We start from the raw sequence: 24,967 nt of genomic DNA on the forward strand, positions 1-24,967 counted from the left end.
AGAGGGTCAGAGACATAGGCAGAGGGAGAAGCAGGCTCCCTGTAGGGACCCCGATGTAGGACTTGATCCCGATCCTGGGATCATGCCCTGAGCCGAAGGCAGACACTCAACCATTGAGCCAACCAGGCATCCCAAAATACAGAATTTATTGGACAATTTTACAGCTATATGTCTGTTAAATTTAAGAATACTGACCAAAATTAGTGTAGATATCTAATACCTTCTGAACAAGCAGAAATAAAAAGATAAACCTTTATCAATCTGACATTAGTCAAGAAAGGAGGGGGGAAATAGCTAAGAATAAGGAATATCAGGATGGTGCGCAGTGGGTTGAATGATAGCCCCCCAAAAGATATGTTTACATCATAATCCCTGGAATTTGTGATTGTGACCCTATTTGAAAAAGAAGTCTTTGCACATGGAATAAAGTTAAGGCTCACTGGATGAGATCCCCCTCAGTTATCTGAGTGGGCCCTAAATCCAAATCCAATGCTAGGTGTCAAGAGACACGCAGGGAGAGGACTGCTGGTCATATGAAGACAGAGGCAGAGATGGGAGAGATGCACCTGTAAGCCTGGGAATGCCAATAGCCACAGATGCTGGATGAGGCAAGGGATGGAATCTCCTCCAGAGCTTCAGGAGGGAACTCGGCCCTGCCATCACCTGGATTCCAGACTTCTGGCCTCCAGAACTGTGACAAAATAGTTTTTGTCGTTTGTTTGTTTTTTGGGTTTTTTAAAGTAAGATTTTATTTATTTGAGAGAGAGAGAGGGAGAGACAGAGAGAGGCAAAGATAGCACAAGTGGGGGAGGGTGCGGGGAAAGGGAAAAGGAGGCTCCTAGCTGAGCAAGGAGGCTGATGTGAAGCTAGATCCCAGGACCCTGGGATCATGACCTGAGCCGAAGGCAGGTGCTTAACTGACTGAGCCACCAGGTGCCCCTAATTTCTGGTTTTTTGAAGGTCACCACATTTGTAGTAATTTGTCACAGCAGTCTTAGTAAACTAGTATGGATGATAAACAGAAAACACAGTATATGTTAGAAATAAGTCCAAATTTATCGATAATCACAAGCAGGTAAACTAATCTATTCAGACTAGCAGATTGGATTAAATAAAGCAGTACAAAATCTAGTTTTAGGCTGATGACAAGAGGCGGAGTGAAAAAAAGTGGTTGCAGAAGTCATAAATATAAGGATGGAAAAGATAGAGTAGCCAATTATTAACCAAAGAAAGTTGGAGTAGCGATATTAAGTCAGATCATATAAAATATAAGACAATAAAGAATTAATGAGAATAAAAAGCACTGGTACATAATTCTACAGGGAAGACTCCACCAAGAGGGCTTTATTTATTTGCAAGTAAAGTTAAAACAGAAAATAACAAGCTGGAGGAAAGTATTTGCAGCTTATAGGATAGGCTAAGACCTTACTTTCCTAATGCAAAAAGAACCTCTGCAAATCAATAAGAAAAAGACAAAAACTCTTAGAAAAAAAAACTAGGAATATGAATAGGTGTTCACAGAAAATACTCAATTTCAGCAATACAGAAAGAAATGTAGCTTTAAACTATGCTGAAACACCATTTTTACTTATTTTATTTTAAAATTTTTAGTTTTGAAGTGTAGTTGACATGTAATGTTCTATTAATTTCATGTGTACAACATGACTCAGTGATTCTGTACCTTATGCAGTGTTCACCACAGTAAGAGTGGGCACTGTCTGTCATTATACTATGTTATTAAAATATCATTGATTGTATTCCCTATGCAGTACTTTTCATCCCTGTGACTTATTTTGTAACTGGAAGTTTGTACCTCTTAATCACTTTCACCATTTTAAAATGTTTGGATTGGTAAAGGTCCAATAAGTTGATCGAATACTGGGTTAACTGGCATTTAGGGTGTGATGAAACGGGTCCTCTCACACATTGTAAGCAGCAGTACAAATAGATACAACATCTATGGATGGCAATTTGGCAATATGGAATAAAATAACACAAGCATATTCCTTTTGACTTACCAATTTCATTTCTCCTAATTTATTCTACAGATACAAATAAAATGATATATGAAAAAGGCTATTGATTATGCTACTATTTATAAAAGTGAAAGATTGATTACAATTTAGTGAATAGTCATAAAATACAAATACTGTGTGTAACTATTAAAAAGAATGAAGGAGTACGTGGGTGGCTCAGTCTGGTTAAGCATTGGCCCAGGTCATGATCTCAGGGTCCCAGGATGGAACTCCACATTGGGCTCCCTGCTCAGCAGGGGGTCTGCTTCTCCCTCTGCCCCTGCTTGTGCACGCACGTGCTCTTTCTCTTTCAAAGGAATAAATAAAATCTTTTGAAAAAATAATAAAAATAATAAGGACTCTCAGGATATAGTGATTCATAATCAGCCCCAAAATATATGACTAAATGAAGGAAGTAATGGGCAGTACAGTGTGCACAATATGCCCCTCTTTTATGAGTTACAACTACACAAGTACAGTTCATAATTATATGTAGTTGCTCATACATGCACAAAATGGGAAGGCTAAGTAAAAAAAACAACTGGTAACATTGGTTGCCATTGGGGGAAACGGAGACGCTAGTGGAGAGAAGTTGGTGGGAAACTGAAACCAGCAAACCAACAAACCAAACAACAGTTACACCACACCAAACCAACACCACCATCCTCCCATCTCCATAGAAAGAAAAAAATTGTAAAGATAACCGACAAAACTAAGAGCTGGTTTAAAACGACTAATAAGGGGCTCCTGGGTGGTTCAGTCGGTTAAGCATCTGGCTTCAGCTCAGGTCACCATCTCAGGATCCAGGGATTGAGCCCCAGTCAGGCATCCTGCCCAGCAGGCAGTCTGCTTCTCCCTCTCCCTCTGCACTTCCGCTCCCACCCCACCCCTGTCCCACTCATGCTCATGCTCTCTCAAATAAATGAATAAAATCTTTTAAAAAATGACTAATAAAATAGACAATCTGGGGGAAAATCTGATCAAGGAAAAGAGATTGTACAAATAATATTTGTTAAGATGTGTCCTTTCTTGGTCCCTACCTGTTGTGTGTCAAGGCTGTGGATGAATTCCATGTCATCTAGAATGGGGTAAGGCATAGGCTTTCTCAGGAAAGGGATTGCTTCCAAGGCTGAGCTGCCAAGAGAAGTCATGAACCCTTCCATCTTCTCATCATCCCACGGAGCATGCCGGGGATTATCATGCCTGCAGTGTGGGTCTGCATTCCAGTGAGGGTCCTCATCCCCTTGTAACCTTTCCTTCTGAAAAGTGCCCATGTAGGGACAGCCTTTTCAGTGAAAAAACAAACAGATCTTTTGGCATCAGGAAAACTTGAAAAAATTAAAAGTTGTTAATGAAAACAATTAACAGTTAGTCAACCTCTGTCTTCCTGCCCCCTCTTAATAAAAACACCAGGACAAGATGGGGTTAGAGATGTGTTTTATCAACTAGAAATGGATCATTTTTTAAAAATACAAACTGTTTTGGAGGAGAAACAGAGACAAAGAGAGAGAGGAAAAGACAGAGAGAGGGGGAATTCTGACACTCATTTGCATCCTCCCAATTTGGTATATTTGACATAGATTTGTGTTTTCATAGTCACTCAATTAAAATATTCTCTAATTTCTCTTGTAAATCACTGTAGGTGTATGTGTGTTAAGCAGTGTGTCGTTTCCTCTCCAGATGTTTAGAGATTTTCCGAATACCTTTGTTATTTATTTCTAGTTTAATGTTGTTGAGGCAGAGAGCATACTTGTTTTTTTGGGAGAGTTTTTTTAGACTTTATTTATTTATTCATGAAAGACACACAGAGAGAGGCAGAGACATAGGCAGTGGGAGAGGCAGGCTCCATGCAGGGAGCCTGATGTGGGACCTGATCCCGGGACCCCAGGATCATGACCTGAGCCCAACCACTGAGCCACTCAGTTATCCTGCAGAGGGCATACTTATAATATTTTAATCTTGTTCAAAGTGTTGGGATTTGTTTTATGGCTCAGGATATGGTCTAATTATGATGGATGTTTCATGTGTGCTTGGGAAAAAACTATGTATATTCTGCTTTTGTTGTGTGGAGTGCTCTATACATGCCAGTTAGGTCATGTTGGTTGATTGTATTGTTCAGGTTTTTCATATCCTCATTGATTTTCCATTTTCTTGTCCTAGAGGAGAGAGGAGTGTTGAAGTCAAGTATAAGTGCAGATTAACCTGTTTCTCCTTCAAATTCTAACAGTTTTTACTTTATCTATTTTGAAGTTCTGTTTTTAGATACATACACATTTAGGATAGTTACATCTTCTTGCTAATGTGATCTCTTTTTCATTATGTAATGTTCCTCTTTATCCCTGGCAATAGTCTTTGTTTTGAAGTGTACTCTTTTTGTACTAATATAGCTCCTCCAGCTTTCTTTTGAGTAGTATTTGCATGATCTTCCTTTTTCATCTTTTAACTGCTAAAGCATTTCTTTCTTTGTTTTCAGAGTGAGTTTCTTGTAGACAACATATTGGGTCATGTTTTGTATCTAAACTAACAATCTTTGTTGTTTAATTTGGGGTTCTCTCTGGCCCTTTTTCATCAGCACTTGGTGGAGGCCTTTGGAAAAGAGCTTGTGGGTGAGTTCAGACTCTCTTGTGTCTGGGTGTCCATTGTTCTAAACTAGTGGTTCTCAAAAATGGGCATTTTGCCCCCAAAAGGAAATTTGGTAATTTCTGAAGACATTTTTTATTATCACTACTCAGGGGGAGGAGTGGATACTACTGGCATCTAGTAGGTAGATGCCAGGAATGCTGCTAAATATTCTATGATGCCTAGGACAGCCTTTCACAACAAATAATTATCCTGCCCAAAATGTCAATAGGGTGAAAGCTGAGAAACTGTTCTAAACTGCATGTTAGCCCATATTCAGTGTTAATGAATTCATTAAAATTTTATTTTATTTATTTTTTTAATTCATTAAAATTTTAGTTGCTTTCTTCTTTCACTTTTATGGTAGCCACCTCTTCCTCTCCTACTTTGACAAAAGTGAAACAGTCCCTGTATCCCATCTTTCCTTGGCCAGTTTTCTAAGTCTTCAGAATTCAGCTTGCATGGTTGCCTCAGCTTTCTGATGGGGTCTAGGAAAGTTATAATTCTGTAGATTATCTATATTTTTTCATTGCTAAGGTGGGAGTTGATATTTTCTTGTGGTTTTGTACATTCTAAGTGGAAGCTAAACTTCCACTTGGTTTGGTTTTTAAATATCAGTTTTAAACCAGGATAAGGACAATTATTGACCAATCTCAACAAGGAACATAGTACAAAAATCCCAAAGTTATAGTGGTAGTATATATAAAACAGAACAGTAGCTAGAAATTTATCTCAGTCAATGTTCAGAGGTGGAAGGGTTAATTATTCATTCCATTGTCTTCTGCAGATAACTCCCTTTTCGTACTGACATCTGATGGCAATTAAATTCTGATATTTTTTCAGCTACTGAACGAAGAGGATGCTGAAAGCCATCACTATACAGCATATGGCAACATAAGGACTCTTCCATTCACCAATTATGGTGCTGTGGTATATACAAACTAAATCATGGCCACGTAGAATTTATCCCAAGAACACAAGGATGTTCACCAGCAGAAAATGCATAACTATAATTCAGTTCCTTAAGAGATCAAAGGAACAATCCATATGATCATCTCAACAGAAGCAAAAAAATTTAAAATCTATTCAGGATAAAAACAAAACAAAACAAACCAACTCTTAGCAAACTAGGACTAGAAGGGAATTTTCTTTTTTTATATGTATATTTTTTTATTGGAGTTCGATTTGCCTACATGTAGTATAACACCCAGTGCTCATCCTGTCAAGTGCTCCCCTCAGTGCCCATCACCCAGTTTTCTTAACCCAATATAGAATCCTACCAAACATATACAATAAACAGCATTTAAAAGTGAATCCTAACTATATTCACATGGAATTCTGTAGTAAGACAAGGAAGCCTGCAGCACCTCTATTGTTCAATCTTATACTGGAGGTTTTAATCAATACAGTAAGATGAGAGAAGGAAGTAAGATGTAAGAATTCATAAGGAAGAGAAAGACTCAATATTTGCCAATGCATAGAATCTATAGAACTAATAAGATAAGTCAGCAGTTTGCTAGCTGCAAGATCAACATGCAAAATCGGTAATGTTGTCCTACAACATAACAACCAGTTCAAAATGTTAAAGAGAAAAGGGTATCATTCATAAAATCTATTAGATATCTAAGAATAAAAATAACATAGAATTTGCTCTATCTTAACAAGGAAACATAAAAAACATTTTTGAAGAGTGGAACAAAGTTCTGAGTAAGTGGAGAGATCTACTACATGTGGGAAGGCTCAATAACACAAAGATACCCATTTGTCCTCATTTTGCTCTATGGGGTCATTGTAATTCTGATAAAAATTACAATAGTTTGTTTTTGTTTCTTAGTGGAACTCCTACGGAAGAATGAAACTTTAAGAATAGTAAACAATTTTGATGAAGAAAAAAGGTGGGGATACTTGCCTTACTATATATCAAGACTTATTAAAATGCTATGGAAAACAAAATAGGCAAATAGACCAATAGAACAGAATAGATTGCCCAGAAACAAACTTTCACATGGATGAAAGTTTGGGAAATGACACAAGTGAGATTATACAAGCCAGGGGAGGAAAGGAAGGACTAGTCAATAAATACTAATGGTATGACTGGTTTTCTACATAAAAATAAATTAGATCCTGAGGCACCTGGTGGCTCAGTCAGTTAAATGTCTGCCTTTGGCTTAGGTCATGATCCCAGGGTCCTGGGATTGACTCCCACATCAGGCTCCCTGCTCAGTGGGGAGACTGCTGCTCCCTCTCCCTCTGCCCCTACCCCCTGCTCATGGTCTCTCTCTCTCAAATAAATAAATAAAGTCTTTAAAAAAATAAATTTGATCCCTACTTCAAACCATATACAAAAATAAATTGAAGTTGTGTAAAAAACTACATTTGAGGGATGCCTGAGTGGGGCTGCTATTTTATAAGGGTGGCTGGGGAAGGCCATCCTGATAAAGTGAGTTTGGCATATGGATATCCAGGTGAAGAAATTCTCAGACAGAATGACCAACTTGAGCAGTGGCTCTTAAGCAGAAGTATACCTGGTCATCGAGGAACAAGAGTACAGTATGTTTGGAGGAGGTGTGGATAAAGAGTGATAGAAGATAAGGTCGAAAAGGAGATAGGGAGACAGGGTATGCAATGCCTGAAAGGCCATTGATAAGGACATCTGAAGGGTGTGGGGAACCACTGGAAGGAAGATTTGAGCTAAGAAATGACAAGATACAGCTAACAGTTTCTAAGGATTACTCTAGCTACTGTGTGGAGAGTGGATTGGAAAGGGGTAAGGGTGAAAGGGACGGGGTGTTCAGTCAGTAGGCCATTCTAATAGTCCAAGCAGGAGATGATGACTTGTCTCTGGATAATGGTGGTAGAGGTAGAAGTGCATGCATTCTGATGTATTTTGGAAGTGGAGAATTTATAATTTGCTCATACAGGATGAGAGAGAAAGGGAGAGGTCAAAGTGTAGAGTTTCCAAAGCCCAAGTGACTGGGTTAATGGTGGTGCTTTTTAATAAGATGGTGAACTCTGCAGGAGGAGTAGGCTTGTGACAGAGCATTAATAACCTGGTTTTATTTTATTTTATTTTATTTTATTTTATTTTATTTTATTTTAAATATTTATTTATTTATTTATTCAGAGAGAGCGAGAGGGAGGCAGAGACACAGGCAGAGGGAGAAGCAGGCTCCATGCAGGAAGCCCAACGACGTGGGACTCCATTCCGAGTCTCCAGGATCACACCCTGAGCTGCAGGCGGCACTAAATCGCTGCGCCACCGGGGCTGCCCCAGAACCTGGTTTTAAACATGTTGAGTTAGAGATGCTTATCAGACATCAAGTGGACAGCTAACTAATATATGAGTCTGGAGTTCAGGCAAGATGGTGAAGCCAGAGATGTCAATTTGAGAGTGGCTAGACTACAGATTGCGTGTGAAACTATGGCTGGATGAGATCCCCTAATGAATTAATGTTCATCAAGGAAAGGAGGTCTGAGGCTAGAGCCCCAGGTGCTCCAGTTTTAGACCCGGAAAGGAAGAGAAGGAACCAGTAAAGGAGTATTAGTGAGATTTGATGAGAATCAAAGAGAAGGAGGTATCTCAAGAAGGAGGGAACGATCATGTCAGATGCTGCTGAGAGGCTGAATAAGATGAGGACCGAGCATTTATCATTAGATTTGGCAAAGTGGAGGTCAACCACAGCCTTGCTGATAGTTTTAGCGAGTGGTGATGATGAAAGCCTGTCGGGCCTAGCTTTAAGAAAGGACAGAAGAGCAAGGGGAGAGGGTGAGTGTAGAGGATCTACAGGAGTTTTCCTGTAGAGGGAGGAGGGAAAATGGGATGGTAGTTGAGGGGGATATGTATTAAGGGAGTTTGGGGTTTTGTTTTTATTTTTTATTTATTTTTTAAAGATTTATTTATTTATGAGAGAGAGAGAGAGAGAGAGGCAGAGACACAGGCAAAGGGAGGAGCAGGCTCCATGCCAGGAGATTGACGTGGGACTTGATCCCGGGACTCCAGGATCCCGCCCTGGGCCAAAGGCAGGTGCTAAACCGCTGAGCCACCCAGGGATCCCTGTTCTTATTTATTTATTTTTTTAACACAGGAGATATACAGAGTGTATGCTGAAGAGAATGATCCTGTACAGACAGTATCTTTGAAAAAGTGAGAAGAGATGCCACCCAGGGCAGAAGTGGAAGTGTTGGCTTTGCATGGGAGCACTGACAGTTTATCAGCTGTAACAGAAGGGAAAGTAGAGAATTGAAGTTGGTAATACTTTTTAGATTGCTTCTATATGCTCCATACAATTGGAAGTAAGGTCATCAGCTAAAAATGAGAACATGGAAGGCTTTGGAAATTTTAGGGAAGAGAAGTTATGAAGTAATTGTCCTTAAGAATATGAGAGAGTGATCAATTAGGGAAGTGGAGCTGAAAGAATGAAGGGCAGCCTGATGGCCTTCCTAAGGTTAGTGGTCATGAATATCACCGTGCTTGTGTGTTTTTTTCCCAGCAAACATCATTTGCTGATGTGCTATTGGAGAGTGAATGGAGAACCATATTTATTCAATGTTGGGGTTTTTCCAGAAAAGTTCAAGGGAAGAAAAAAAGAGCAAGAGAATGACCACACATACAGAGAAGTGAGTATAATGTTGGAATGTGGATTCTAAGCCACATAGGGTAGGGGGTAAGGACTCGAAGGTGTGTGGGATATTAAAAGTTGGCAGGTCAATGGAAAGCAGGCTGTTAGAGTTGAAGAATTATTGAAGTCAGGCTATCAGAGGCAGTGTGCTGAAACATAAATATTGAACAGGGGGACACTAGTCATCAAGAGAAAGGAGTGAATGTGATTATTAGTAACTGGCAAGGTCTCAGGCATGACTGGAAGCAGGTGGCGTGGGAAAGATGAAGGCAGGATCACTGGGTGTAAGAGGATTGGGAATCAAGATCATCCTTGTAGGTATTGAAATCCCTAGTAATTGAGTAATGGGGAGGGAGACAATGAACCAGGGGATAAAATCTTCAAAGAATGAGGAGTGATAACTGGAAGGCCAGATGACTGCAAAAAGTCAGAATAAAGGGAGTAGTCCACTAAAATTAGCACTCAGAAAGTGCAAATAACCCTTAAAAATTGATGAGAAACAGCCCAATAAATAGTGCACAGAGAATGACAGCCCATCAATTTACAGAAGAGGAACCCTGAATGGCCATCAAACATGCAATGAAGACCAACTGCACTGGTAATCAGGAAAATCCAGACCACAATGGGATGCTATTTCACATCTCTGAGAATGCCAAAAGTGGGAATATCTGAGAGCATAAGCATTAAGAATGACTTGGAGGAACCGGTGCTCTCAAATGAGTGTAAACTGGTACAACAGCTTAGGAAAACAAATTTGGTATATAGTAAAGATCAAGATGTGTGTGCCCTTTGACCCAGCCTCCTCCTCCAAAATAAATTCTACGGGAAAGTTTACACATGTGTGGTGCAAGGTGATGTGCACATGATGCTTATGGCAGCATTTTCTTTCTTTAATAGATAAAAACTAAAACAACCCAAATGTCCATCAACATGAAAATGGACAATTGTGTCTGTTCATACAGTGAGAACACTCTGTTCTGTGCAGTGAAAGCGAATGGACTAGAGATTCATGTGTTGTGATTCAATTCCAAAAATATAAATTTGATGACAACCAGTAAATTTCAGTATGATAGGTACAGTGCCATAATACAATTTTTGGTAAAGCATAAAAACAAGCAAAACAATACCTATTATTTATGAATGTAAATGTAATAAAAATGTAAAAACATGGGCAAGAAGGATGCACACAACTTTAGGATGGAAGCCTTCTCTGGGAAGAGTGGAGAGAGGGGAATAGGATCTTGGAGAAGCACAGAAGGAGGTTTCTACTCAATTTGTAATGTTTTACTTAAAAAATATGAAATAGGGCAAAATGTTAACATTTATAAAATGTGGGTGTTGGCCGCATTACTTTGTTCTTTGTCATTCACTTGAAATATTTCACAATAGAAAAAGTCCATGGCATATGTAAGATGACAGCACTTTGAGAGGATCAGATAAACACATTTTTAACGTTCATGTAATTCCGCTGTTCAGTGTCAGTCTGTTAATTTATAAGTACTTCTGGAACACCTAAAAATTGCATAACAGTGCTCTCAGTATCAGGACAGCTGCAGAGGGTGAGTAGAATTTCGAAACAGATGTCAGATATATGAACATGCCACTCGTCGAAACATGTAATGCATCGTGACAAATATGCATTAGGAAGAGATGCTATCACTGGTAGATTAGTCTAGAATGGGCTGAAATTGACAAAAACCTCCTGAACTATTTCTCTGTGGGTATAGCTCTCTAGAGCTCTAATCTGTGACTCTGCTTTCCCCTCAGGCTCTCTTTAGGCCATAAGGGCATATGGAAACCTGTCTCTCCTTTCCTGTGTGATACATAAATATTTATTTAACAAATAGATACTAAGGGCTTCCTGTCAGGCTCATGCATAGCCATGTACTGTGCGCTCCCTTTCCTGGGTCCTCTCCCTGTTCCTGCAATCATTAGCCTATACCCCTCTGTCTGCACTCTCCTGGGAAGGTGAACCCCTATCGTCCTCCAGAACCTTTTGCTACTGGGAACCTAGCTGGGGAGGCAGAAGGTTGCCTTAGGAGGGGTTATTCAGGGATATTACAGGTAATACTAAGGATATCACATTTTGCTTAAATGTTTTCATGACTCAAAAAAAAGGGTTAGGAGTGTGATGGACAGGGAACAGGTGAGCTTAAAGGGAGTGTCCTGAAAGACAAGAAGAAATGGGAGGAAGCTCTTATATAGCAGAATGTTCGGGGTGATCAGCGGAGCTTCAGGACTGCTACAGCCCCAGGCTTCTGTTTAAGAATCAGAGGAAAGCACCTGAGTTCATTGGCCCCAGGTAGGTTTGTCTGTTTCCTCCACTGACAATCCTGGGGGACAAAGGGCTGTAGAGACTGGAGAAGCTAGAGTCCTCTAGAAGCACTAGAGGCCAGAGCCTCTTCTCAGCACAGTCCCTGCCCTGCAAGGCTTGAAATTGGTCAGGTTGGGTAGGGTGTGGTAGTGGACACTGGTCACCGCCAGGAGGGCCAGAGTATGGACAGGGATAGTCTTAAGACTAGGACTCAAGTCCTTAACAGAGGAAGTGCTAACCTCCTTATTTTTTATGTACCAAAGATATCAGCTCAAATCCCTACTCCCTTCTGTCACAGTTAGTATCAGCCATGCCAGAGGCACCATGGCACCAACTGTCCCTACCCTCAAAGAGCATGTCAAGGGGGCTCTTCCAGGGCTAGGCATGGGAGGGAGGGGAGTGCTCCATCTGAGCCCTCCTGTGAATCTTGGCACCTTGCAATTGTCTAGAGGTTTCTACAGTGTAATCAGAACATATTATTTCAGAAAATTTAAGAACAGTCCAATTTTCATACATTACCTAAAATCTCTAAATGTACAGCTAATTTAAAGTTATGAAATTTTAGCAGCAGATTTTCACTATTCACAGCTTTAGTAATAATTGCCAAATTCTACACTCAAAATCCTCTAAGGTATGTGTAGTTGGTAAAAAAATTTTTAATTAACCTTTTATTTTGGAGTAATTTTAGATTTACCGAAAAGTTGCAAAACTAGTACACTCTTCATTCATTTGGTTTCCTCTAACGTTAACCTTTTATGTAAAACAATGGCACATTCATCAAAACTACAAAATGAACACTGGTACAATTTCACACTAAACTACCTGCTTTCTTCCTAGCACTCCAATTTTTCCAATAATGTCCCTTCAATGTGCCACGATCCCATGCAGGATACCACAATGTATTATTTCCTTAATCCCCTCCTATCCCAGACATTTCCTCAGTCTTGTTTTTCATGATCTCAACAGTTTTGAAGAGTATCAGTCAAGACATTGTAGAATGTACCTCAGTTTGGGTTGGTCTGATGTTTCCCTCACAATTAGGCAGGGATGCTTGGGCTAGGGAGACCAATTCCCCAGCGGTGAAGTGCCCTTTATATCTCATCATATCGGGCACACATGACAGCAAATGACTTATACGGCGATGCGAACCCTGATCACTGGGTTAGGGCAGTTTCTTCTGGGTTTCTCCACCGTGCGGTTACTATTGTTCCTTTTCTACACTTGATTCTTTAGAAGCAAGGCTCCAACTCCAGCTTACTTTCAAGCGAGGGGAGAAGGGATTCCTCTCCAGCTCATGCAAAGGAAATATGATTTGGAATTCTTCTATAAAGAAGGCTTATTTCTTCTTCATTTATTTATTTAGTCATTTTTTTGGTATCAGTATGGACACATGTATATTTATTTTATACATTAGATTAAAATTCAATACTATGTTATTTATTTTGTTGCTCATTTGTTCCAGCTTTGGCCACTGGGAGCTCTTTCAATTTGGCTCTTTTGTCCTTTGACATCCTTCTGTCCTTTTTTTCTTTCTTTCTTTTTGTTTGTTTCTATTATTATTATTATTATTATTTATTTTTTATTTTTTACTACTGTTTACTTTCTGGCAGTACATGGTGTTCCAGGCTCTTCTTATATTTTTCTTGCTCCAGCCATAGAAGAAGTCATTTCTCCAAGAAGAAACTGGGCATTTTAAAATAGTAGACTTTTATATATCAAAGCAAAGTATTCTTTTTTTAAAAAAGATTTTTAATTTATTTATTCATGAGAGAGAGAGAGAGAGAGAGAGAGGCAGAGACACAGGCAGAGGGAGAAGCAGGCTCCATGCACCGGGAGCCTGACGTGGGATTCGATCCCGGGTCTCCAGGATCGCGCCCTGGGCCAAAGGCAGGCGCTAAACCGCTGCGCCACCCAGGGATCCCAACTTAACCACTTCTTTAAAGGCTCCATCTCCACTCCCAAGACACACTGAGGTAATTGAGGTTAGGGTCTCAACATATGAATTTGAGGGCCGGGGAGGAACACAGTTCAGGCCATTATACTCCTTAAGATCAAGATCGAACTTGTTTTCAAACCCAGAGATTTAAGCAGAAAGTGCATGGTTGTTTCAAGCTTTTATGTTGAATACAGATGTGAACTTGTCTATTCTGAATCCTATGATTCTGTTCTCTAAGAAAGGTTAGGTTAGCTATCTTCATTACTTCTCTACTTGTGTGAGGGCTTAATAGTGGTAGAAAGACTGGGATAGACCACTCAGAAAATAGAATAGGAATTCAGACAAAAAATGAGCACTAGAGCAACAAGTATTAGCTATTTCAGTCATTAGGGCCTCCAATGAAATTTATGCCTCCTTGAGTGTGATCACCATTTATATAAAAATTATCGATTTCTAAAAAACTCCAAGAGATTTTTTTGGTGTGTGTGTGTGTGTGTGTGTGTGTGTGTGTTTTGTCCATTGGAGAAAGCCCCAAATCCCATGGCCTTGCCTCAGCATCCCACCTAACCTCAGCAACCCAGGAGGCCCTCCGCTCTGTCGCTGCTGGCTGCCTATGTCTCCTGCCTCAGACCCACTCTGACTAGACTCTGTGTCTGGAGCATTCTTAGCCCCAGCTATCAAGATGAGGTGACTAGTAGCTCTACCTCACTTCTTTTACAAGTGCTTGCTCACCTCTTCTGCCCTGGGTACTCACTCTGTCTCAGTTTATCTTCTAGAGGCCAGGCACTTGTTTGTGTTGTGCTGTGTTTCAACAGCCAAGCTTGTGCCTTATTCCTCGGCTCTGTCAAATTGTAAAGACTAATGGTTAAAGATGTGCCTCCCTTATTAAGAGTCAGGAGTACATGTTACAGAGTAGATGTCTGTTTTAATAAAGTTACTTTAAAGTGATTCTAGAAATATAAAAATAGCCCCAGTGGATGAATTTGTATTTTCTTCTTCTGTAGAGCTTAGGTCAGTTGTTTTCTTCAAGTCAAAGCCAAATGAATTTCTTTTAAAGCTTTTAGGTTGAAACAGCTTTAGGTTCAGAGGAAGTTGCAAAAATAGTACAGAGAGGTCCTGTGTACCCTTCTTTCATCCAGAATTTCCTATCCATATTCTAAATGAAAGTACAGTATTAAACCCAGGAAACTGACATTGATACAATCTACAGACCTTACTCAGATTTCACCAGTTTCATATGCAATCATTTGCATGTGTAGTGCTGGACTATTATCACATGCAGATTTGTGAAGCCACCACCACAACTGAGATATAGAATTGTTCCATTAGCACAAATATCCCTCATGCTACCTCTTTATAGCCACACCCAGCTGCTTCCTGCAACCCCCTCCCTAACCCCTGGCAACCACAAATCTCTTCTCCATATGTATAATTTTGTCTTTTGAGAATGCCACATTAGTGGCATCATTAATGGAATTGCCTTTTTCACTCAGCATAATTTCCTTGAGCTCCATCCAAATTGTTGTAGTTTATTGCTTTTTATGCTCTAGAGTGTTTTCTCACACCAACCAATTCTTCAACACCAGCTAGGTGTCCAATAATATAATTCAATTGTGACATTAACTAGTTAGTGTCAGATGCCAGAGGTTTAAGGGTTTGGTCCCAAATGTCTGCCCCTAGTCCAGACACCAATTACAGGTCTCTAGTCACCCATGTTACTGACCAACTGGCTATAAATCGAGAATACCCACAACCTTCTTCTCAGATTTGATGATTTGCTAGTATGACCTGCAGAACTCAGAACATTTAGTTTACTTACATTTACTGGTTTATTATAAAGGATATAACTTAGAAACCGCCATGTGGAATTGATGTATAGGGCAAGGTATAGGTGAGTTTGTGTGTGTGTGTGTGTGTGTGTGTGTGTGTGTGTATGTGTGTGTGTAGTTACAATACCTTTTTCTGGAAGCTCTCTGAATCTCATTATTCAAGAGTTTTTATAGCACTCCTCCTCCAGCCCCTCTCCTCCTGAGGTGGGTGGGTGGAGCCGTCGGTTCCAACTTTCTCATCACTTGGTCTTTCTGTTGAACAGCCCCATCCTGAGGCTAATTCCCCCACCCTAAGTCACCTTACTAGCATTAACTCAGCTTGTGATTGAAAAGGGACCTCTTATGAATAATAGAAGATATCCCTATCACTCAAAAAATCCCAAGGATTTTAGGAGCTCTGTGCCAGGATCCAGGGACGGAGATCAACTATATTTTTATTTTATACCACTGGGTAGATGTACCATACTTGGCTCAACAATTCATTGAAGGACTTTTGAGTCATTTCCAGTTTGGGCTAATACAAATAAAGTTTCTATAAATGTTCATGTGCATGATGTTGTGTGGACATATGTTTTCATTTCTCTGGGATAAATGCCCAGGAGTACAATTGTTGGTCATATGGTAAGTATATGTTTATTTTTAAAGTTTGAGGATAGCCAAGACAAATATATAAGTTCTGTGGGCTCAGAACAAGTAGCCCCTCCCTGGAGGGGAATCAGAGAAGGCAGTAGAGTTTAGATATTAAAATTTCAAACTATATTCAGTAGACTTGGTTTTGAACCTGAGCTTTTCTCTTTTGGTGAGAGATTGAATAAATTCTCTCTTTGTCCCAGTTTATAGTTCTGCAATATGAGGATAGTAACTACCACTAACTCGAAATGTTATCATGACTATTAAATTTAAAATAATCATGTAGAGAGCATAGCACTATGCTTAGGACATAATGGTCGATAAATGTGATATATATAACAGATGCTGTTGGTGTCCTGCTTATGTCCCCTGGGCACTCACCTTTCTGTACATAGAAGCCCAATGTCCAACAGCAAGTAGCTAGGACTTTTCCTGAAGGCTCCTGAGCACAGGTGGGACAGGTTGACAATGCTTTGGAATTAATACTGCTCAGTAGCAGTCCTCAGTAGCAGACGGGAGTTGGAAATACACTCTCATGAGATTAACTGAATGTCCTGATTTGCTTAGGACTGAGCAGTTTCATGGAACATGGTCTTTCAGTGCTAAAACCTGCAGTCCTGGGAAATTGGAATGGTTTGTACCCTAAATCCCCAATGTCCTTGCCTTTTGGGTAGGATAACTCTGAACAGAGTTCAGAGTTCATCAGCAGGATTGACCTTCAGATCCCCATAGAGGTAACTCATTTGATAATGCACCTCCTATGGATGATCTTCCCTTCTACCTCTCTACCTCCACTCTCCTAACATTGTTTCCCAGGGCCATCTCCAGGGTCAACCTAAGACAATTGTTCCTTGATCTCCCCAGAAGGAGGTGAGAGATGTGGGTTGAGAGAAAGGCGTTGCAGAAATGAGGTCTTACTGATGCAGTTGCAATGGCACAGGTAGCATGGGATCTTTGGGCAGGTGGACCAGAACAGTGTGGAGGGGGTGGTGAGCATAGAGACTCCACAAAAGTTTTGGTACCAGAAGAGAGTGGTTGGACTTTTATCTCCAGTTGAATGAGAGTCATTTGTGATGAAGAGAAACAACTTGCCTGTCAAATGCTGACAAGTTTGGTATCTCTGATGTGGGGGCTAAGGCTGTTGCTTCAGTGGGGATCTGAGAGAAGACGGGGTTGTGGAAGCTCGGGGAGATGACAAGAGCTTGGGTCAGGTGGTTGCAGCAGGCTGGGGAAAGTTGAGAAAGTTCAAAGTAGTATCTTTGTGGAAGAATGGATGTGTGGGGAGAAGTACAAAGGTGGCTCCAGGAAGTATCACTTAGGCACCTACCTGGAGCCCAGCACTGCAGCTGCCCACGTCTGCTGTGGTAGTGTGGTTCACTACGATGAGGAAGCCCTTCACGGAACAGGTAGTGGAAAGGCATGAGCAGCTCTGTACTTCCCTGGGAAGTTTGAAGGATGCATGGAGACACAGATCCCTACGTATTTCATGATGAGATTGTCTTCCCAGGTTCCTTCTCAGTATGGGCTCTGCCATGCTCCGAGCTGCGTGGTGGACCTTGAGGGGTCTTCAACGTTCCTTGGTCCCTCTCTCCGCAAGAATGAGCAGCAATAGGACAGACAGGAGCTATGCCCTGGCTGATAAAGTGGCTGTGATCACTGGATCCACAAAGGGGTAAGTGAATGAGAATTCTCGCTGACCTATCATAACACGTCAACATCTCCATCCCACGTCAGGCTCTGCAGTCAATGCCTTTCTCATACAACTTGCCTGACCCCCTCACAGCTCTCACATTTATAATTAACTCCAAATCTCAGCAACTCTCCCTAAAACATCTGGTTTCTGAGTTCCAAAAATGATATGGATAGAAAACTAGCTGTTTCTGAGTCAGAGTAGTGTTGGGGATTTAGTCTCTGTCACTTACTTGCTGGGTAACCTGAAGACATTTAACTTTTTATCATCGGGACAGCCCTCTATCCCTGTCCTTCATAGGCACATCACTGTGGTCTTTTAGGGTCTTGGTCTACCAAGGAGAAGCCCAAGACCTACTTGTCTCTCAGACTCAGGGGTTCATTGGCTGCAAATGCCCACCAGCACTAGGGCAATGGGCAGGACAACATCTCAACCAACTTAGAGACCTTTTATAGATGTACCTCTCCTTTCATCACATTTCTTCCAGTGTCCTTCCAATTCCACTCATCATCTAGCTGCCATAAGGAGCCTCAATCTGTAATGAGGCACTACGGCAGGCAGGAGGAAGGGAGGCTTCTGGTGTCGAATGCTGCAGGGGCACCATCTTCCTTCTGACCATTCATGGTCTACACCATCACCAGTTTGGACTATGCAATTTTAGAAGTGCTTAACCGTTCCAGGTTTTCCCAGACCCCCGTGATGTTTTAAATCATGCCCCTAGTACCCAGCTGTCATAACAAATGAATACCTCTAAAATGCCAAGCTGCCCAGAGAGTTTATGCGAAACAGGAGAAATATGCCTTCTACCCTTTTATTACTGGGCTCAGCCAGCCCCTACCAGGGCAGCTTCAGACCTCTTCAGGTAAAGGAGCTGCAGAGGGGACAGAAATCTTTTTCAGCATGATCCAATGCAGAACAGAAGAAAGCTGTTGGACTTAGAGAAAATAATTCCTACCAGAGGCCTCTGGCTAGAACCAAGGGAGAAAACACAGGGCAGCTGAAGATTCTCTACAATTGAGGCTGGGTGCCCAGCATGTTCACAAATGTTTTTTTTTTTTTTTTTTTTTAAGATTTATTTATTTATTTATTTATTTATTTATTTATTTATTTATTTATGATAGAGAGAGAGAGAGAGGCAGAGACACAGGAGGAGGGAGAAGCAGGCTCCATGCAGGGAGCCGGACGTGGGACTGGATCCTGGGTCTCCAGGATCTCGCCCTGGGCTAAACCGCTGAGGCACCCAGGGATCCCCAAAAATGTTCTTTTGAAAACCTCCCTTTAACAAGATTAATATGAAAATTTACTCACCTATAAAATATGATTATTATACCTAGTGAGAATTAAATGAGGTAGCCTTGGTGAAGGCAGGATATGTAGTCAGATTCAATAGTTCTCCATCCTTGCTTGGAAAGATTTGGAGGCCACTCTTGGGCCATACTGTGGAACTCAATTTGTGTCTTGTGATCAGGCTCCCAGGAGGAGGATGGGGAGGGGATGAAGCCACCGTAGCCATCTCTGCCCACAGGATCGGCTTCGCTATCGCCCGGCGCCTGGCCCGGGACGGGGCGCACGTGGTGGTCAGCAGCCGGAAGCAGCACAACGTGGACCGGGCGGTGGCAGCGCTGCAGGGCGAGGGGCTGAGCGTGACCGGCACCGTGTGCCACGTGGGGAAGGCCGAGGACCGGGAGCGGCTGGTGGCCACGGTGAGGGGCACGGTGGAAGGCAGATGGGGACAAGCAGATTCAGCCCTGGTAGAAGGGGATTGAGGTCTCTAGCATTGGTGTCTAGGCCAACAACACATAGGATAGGGTCCTGCTCAAGGGATAAAACAAAGGGACAACCTGAATGGCTGAGAAGAGATGCTCCTGGCAGGAGGGAATTCACATGGTCTAGGCTAGAAGCTTGCTGTCAAAAGGTGATCTGATGATCAGTGGTGGGGCATGTCCTGGGAGCTTGCTGGGGATCCAGAATCTCCCATCTCCTCAGAGCTGCTGAATTGAAATCCACATTTAACCAGACCTCAGGTGAGTGTACCTGCTAGAGTTTGAGCAGTGCAGGGCCAGTGCACTCCAGGTATTAGATTGAGGAGCCTACTAGAGTCGCATTCTGGATTAAGACCAGTTCATTGAGACAGTCCTGGAAAGGGTGAGCTGTGAGGTAAATATGAAGTACTGTGAAATGCACAGGTACTTGTACTTGTGAATGGGCTCTTGTATGTGTGACCAAAGGAGGAGCGTTTCCAGAGTGGAGGGAGAAGGGAGGAGGAATTGATTAGAAATCTAAGATATGAAAGAAGGGACAGATTAGAGGCAGTAACCACTGTGAATGAAGATCTGGACTTGGGGGGTGGGGGAGGTGGCCAGCTACCAACCAGACATCTTGCGGGGGCAGAAATTAGATGCTTCCAGGAAGGTGAGAAACAAATATTTCACTCAACCTCTGATCCCTGAGGTCCGACCCTGCCCCAGAATGGCTTCAGTCATGAAGTGGTTACTTAGTTTGCTCTGTGTCATCAGTTTGGTGGGGGAAGGACGGAGGCTTCTAAAGAACCCTTTATTCCATTTCTTCACCCCACATTCTGTTGTTTCCTTCACAGGCCCTGGAGCATTATGGGGGCGTCGACTTTCTGGTGTGTGTGGCAGGGGTCAACCCTTTGGTGGGGAGCACTCTGGGGGCCAGTGAGCAGGTGTGGGACAAGGTGAGGACTGGAGTAGGATCTTACACATTCTGCATGGTTCTCTGTCCACCATTTTGCACACACATGTGCGTGGATGCATGCACACACACATACACAGTACCTAAGGTCCCTCATATTCCTGTCACTACTGACTCTGATGGGTGGAAGATGAGCTCACCTGGGTTGAACCACCCATCAGGAAGCTCAATAGGCACTACCATGCCCCGCCTATGCCAGGCACCAGCAGCCCCCCTCTGTTGACTCTCCTTGTGCTGGTCACTGCTACAAAGTCCTGAGATGCCAGAAATGATTTCTGATCTGTCCATGGTGAGGGATTCTGAGGCTGTCCCAGTCTGGACTCACTGGCACCCACTCTGATCCATCAGTCTGGCTGTCCCATGCCTCACCTGTCCAGCTGAGAGGAGGGACAGCTAAGAGGAGGGACTGCATCCAGACTTGCCATCCCAGCTGGAATCCGCCAGACATTCTAGGGACTCCTGTAGCCCTGGCCACCTGCCCCTGCTGTCCTGAAGGCCCTTGTGAGAGGAGCTGGCCCAGTCCTGACCCACCCCCTCACCTGACTCTGCTGGTAGAGATGAGTCCGTGGTCAGGGTGAGCCGTTCCCTCCTGTTGGAATCATCCTCTGAATAATGCCTGCTATTCATCCTTGCAGACACTGCCCCACTTCCTTTTTTTAGTTCTCACATTCCCTGGCCTTCTGGATACAATTTCCAGTTCCCCCTTCTCAGTCATACTCCGGCTTTTCCAATTAAAAAAAAAAAATCCTGGTTGTGAACATTTCCTGACACAGACTGGGTGCTCAGTGTGGATTCCCTCTCTCTCATCCTCACCTCCGTTAAGGCAGTCACTAAAAACAAGTCATCCTGACTTCTCCTCTTCTCTTTTCTCCAGCCTTCTCTCTGGAGGTGATGTTAACTGGGGAGAGCGGGTGTGGGGGCCCGCAGTGGGAGGGTCTCCCCAACCACAACTTATTGGTGGTTTCCCAGTGACCGAGGCAGGACAGAAACCTAAGATTTTTTTTCTCCTGAAGGACCCTGTCCCTCACACTCTGTTAAAGAGCAGGACTCAAGCTCTGAGTCTATGGGGAGTACCCTGGGTCCTGCTCTGGCCACAGGTCTCCAAGTGACCAGTGAGAATGGGCACTGGACAGACCTCATCTCTCCTTCTCCTTTGCCTCTGTATTTTCTCTGATTTCAGGTCCTGGACGTGAATGTGAAGTCCCCGGCCCTCCTGCTGAGCCAGCTGCTGCCCCACATGGAAAACAGAGGGTGAGGAAGGGAGGGGCTAGTGGGCACTGGGGTCTTCATCCATTGGTGTCCTCTATCCCACAGAAAGTACTTGGGTAGGGGCCCAGGAAATGCAGTGTGGCAGCAAGAGAAGTGAGATGTGTGTCTTTTGGAAAATATTCTCTATTTCCACACCTACCCTCTTCCCCATGGGATGTGACAGTTGTGAATAAGAGAAACATTTGCTGGGGAGGGAGAAGAACCAGCTTTTCAGAAGACCTTTCACAAGCTCTTGTTCTTTTGATCTCAGAGAATGCAGACTTTGTCTCTTTTAGTGGCAACTCCAGGGAAGAAGGGTCCAGAAGGCAGTAACGTGGAGCGCTAGCTCTGACCCCTTAATTCCAGCCCTCCTCTAGGAGCCATCTCATTGGTTTCCCTTCTCGTTAGAGGCACTGTGGCATTTGCTGCAGAGCCTTGCTCTTCCGTGTCTTGGGCAGGCCAGGCTGGGACTGCTTGGCTGCACACTGACCTCAGAGGGGCTGTGACTTGAGAGCATGCATTACTGGGGCTTTGTTCTCCAGGAGTGCTGCCTCTTGGCTGTGACCCTGGCTGTGGTGACTGGCTAGCACTGACCCTGCCATTGACCTTAGTGTCCACTAGTTTCTGCTCAGTGTTCCAGATATTCTCTGACCTTATCATGAGTCTTGAGCTGCTTTCCTCTTACCGTGAAAGTACAATTTCCTGGGGCTCATCTGGGCTCTTAGTTGGACTCACCTGCTACCCCATCCCATCTGCCTTTCTCCTTACAGGGCAGGCTCCGTGGTTCTGGTCTCATCTATGGTGGCCTATGTACCAATACCAGTGAGTGTAAAATCCTCGGCATGGGGCTGGGTGAGGGGCAGTGGAGTCTTATTTCCTGTGAGACTCTACAGTGGGGTGTAGAAGAACTGGCCATTGATGGGAGTTGAGATTAACTTGATTACTACAAATTTGGGATTATAATCTCATTTGCCATAACATCTCTGAAAGCCAAGGATGTTAAGCCGTTTGCCCAGGGTATGCACAGTTCATGGGAAAGCAAGTTCTGAGTCCTGGGATGTCCCCATTCCAGTTTCCTGGCTGAATGTTTGAAAGTCCAGGGTGGCTTTCTCTGTTTCAAACTTGGACACACATGGCAGTGACTCCCTGGCATTTCTCTAATCCTGGACAAGGTCCTCTAGCTCAGAAATTCACCTCTTAAAAATGATTGTAGGGATCCCTGGGTGGCGCAGCTGTTTAACGCCTGCCTTTGGCCCAGGGCACAATCCTGGAGACCCGGGATTGAATCCCACGTCGGGCTCCCGGTGCATGGAGCCTGCTTCTCCCTCTGCCTATGTCTCTGCCTCTCTCTCTCTCTCTGTGTGTGTGACTATCATAAATTTTAAAAAAAATGATTGTAAATGGGGAAAGGCAGCGGAAGGGATTTTAGTTGGGGCCTAAAGTCTGGTGTTTCATCTCAGTGTGAGACCTAGAGTCACAGCTCTGGCTGTTCAGGTGACATTCTCTCCTGCCAATTCCAATCCCTTTGTCTATTTACTTTTGCTTTTCAGAAGCTGGGAGTCTACAACACCAGCAAAACAGCACTGTTGGGTCTCTGTAAGTCTCTGGCTATAGAGCTGGCCCCAAAAGGCATCCGAGTGAACTGCTTGGTGCCAGGAATAATCAAGACTGACTTTATGCAAGTGGTGAGGATCACAGTCTTTGCTCCCCAACCTGTCCTGTGGTTCTCATTTGTCCCTTCCCTGGCCAAGCTCCCGGTGCCCACAGACAGCTTCATACTTGGATTGCAATCTCAGTCCAGGCCCAATTCAGAAGCTCTGCCCTGCAGACTTTGGCACCAGCAGCCTCTCACTTTCCTGCAGAATGGGGTCTCTATTCTCAGTAGGGAGCAAACCAAAGCTCTGCCCCACTCCTCTCTCCTGAACATGGTCATCCTCCCACAGAGGCATCGATCTGCCATGGTGCCCTTCCCACCACCCCTGCCCTACCCCCGCAACAGTCCTTTTGCCTAACACTGACTCTGAAATCTTTTCTCAGGAGAAAACATTGCCATACTTGCTACCTGACTTTAATGACATCTATGGATTGCAGCGGTAGGTAGGGTTTGGGGCTTAGGTCCGTGGCTACTCTGAAGGAAAGTTCAATTTCAAGAAGAGACAGAGCCTGATTTTCCAGTCTGCTGGCTGATCTCCCTTGCTAAAGTCTGAGAATAGCCTGGGGTTAGGGGATGGAGGGTGGGCATGTTCCTGCTGAGCCCACCTTGACCTTCCCCAGAACCTGATTTGACTAGAGTTTTGTGAGGTATTGGTCTGTAGGCTCAATGTCGGGCCCCCTCTGGTCCAGCAGAACCTGAAGTCGGAGCTTAACATTGGATGGGCTGTGACCTCAGTTCTGCTCTTTTCCTCTCAGGTTTGGGGAGCCTGAAGAATGTGCGGGAATTGTGTCTTTCTTGTGCTCTTCAGATGCCAGCTACATCACTGGGGAGAACATCGTAGTAGCTGGCTACTCTCCTAAACTGTGAAACAGACTGTTAAGAGAGTGAAGCCATGGTCCTTGGTGTGAAACTGGGGGTTGGTGGAGAATATGGAGGTAGGGGAGCCTTAGGGTACAGAATCATACAGGGAAACTTGTTCAGGAAATGAGAAGGAAAGTCAGGACTCTGAAATTTCTCATTTGGAAATAAACATGTTTGGACATTCCCAATCTGGGCTCACCCTTGTTTGGTAGTGATATATGAGTGGTTCCTTTGACCTGGAAGCCTCATCCCCAAGATTAGTCCCTTCTCTTATCACCCCCAAGGCTTTACCTCCTCGTCCTTCCTTCCACCCTTCCCAATGAAGTTGAAAACTGAGCAGGATACTTTCTATCACCCCTTTGTTTCTGTTTGTTTGTTTATTTTTATCTTTCAGGTCTTGGATCAAATAGAACCTTCTCTGAGATACCTTCCCTTGACTACCCTATGTAATATCGTTCCCACCCAAGTCACTTTCTATGACATTATCTGTTCTGTTTTCTTCATAGCATTTTTAACTCTGACTTTATTGTTTTTACTTGTTTACTTATTTATTATATGCTTTATTCATTCAAATGTAGATTCCATAAGACCAAACACCTTGTCTGTCGTAGCCATGAGTTCATATGAGTATTCATAGCCATGAGCACTTTGCATATAAAAATGCTCAATAAATATTTGTTGAATGAATTCACTGCCATCTTCCATTCTGGCTCAGTGATTCTCCTGCTCAAGTTTCAAATTTTTTTTTTTAATTTTTATTTATTTATGATAGTCACACAGAGAGAGAGAGAGAGAGGCAGAGACACAGGCAGAGGGAGAAGCAGGCTCCATGCACCG

General features: G+C 43.1%; 1 protein-coding gene across 1 annotated transcript; it reads left to right on the plus strand.

The window, feature by feature from the left end:
- The first annotated feature begins 447 nt into the window (after positions 1–447).
- Positions 448–24,247, plus strand: LOC112657932 (dehydrogenase/reductase SDR family member 2, mitochondrial-like). Its single transcript, XM_049113593.1, has 11 exons — positions 448–568; positions 8,720–8,883; positions 9,125–9,251; positions 17,470–17,634; positions 19,178–19,355; positions 20,249–20,350; positions 21,548–21,618; positions 22,386–22,437; positions 23,166–23,300; positions 23,653–23,708; positions 24,025–24,247. Exons 3-11 carry the CDS (start codon positions 9,160–9,162, stop codon positions 24,134–24,136), a joined length of 963 nt encoding a protein of 320 aa, XP_048969550.1. The 5' UTR covers positions 448–568; positions 8,720–8,883; positions 9,125–9,159; the 3' UTR covers positions 24,137–24,247.
- Positions 24,248–24,967: the final 720 nt, after the last annotated feature.

This window comes from Canis lupus, chromosome 8 (assembly GCF_003254725.2).
Source record: "Canis lupus dingo isolate Sandy chromosome 8, ASM325472v2, whole genome shotgun sequence".
Classification (NCBI taxonomy): Eukaryota; Metazoa; Chordata; class Mammalia; order Carnivora; family Canidae; genus Canis; species Canis lupus.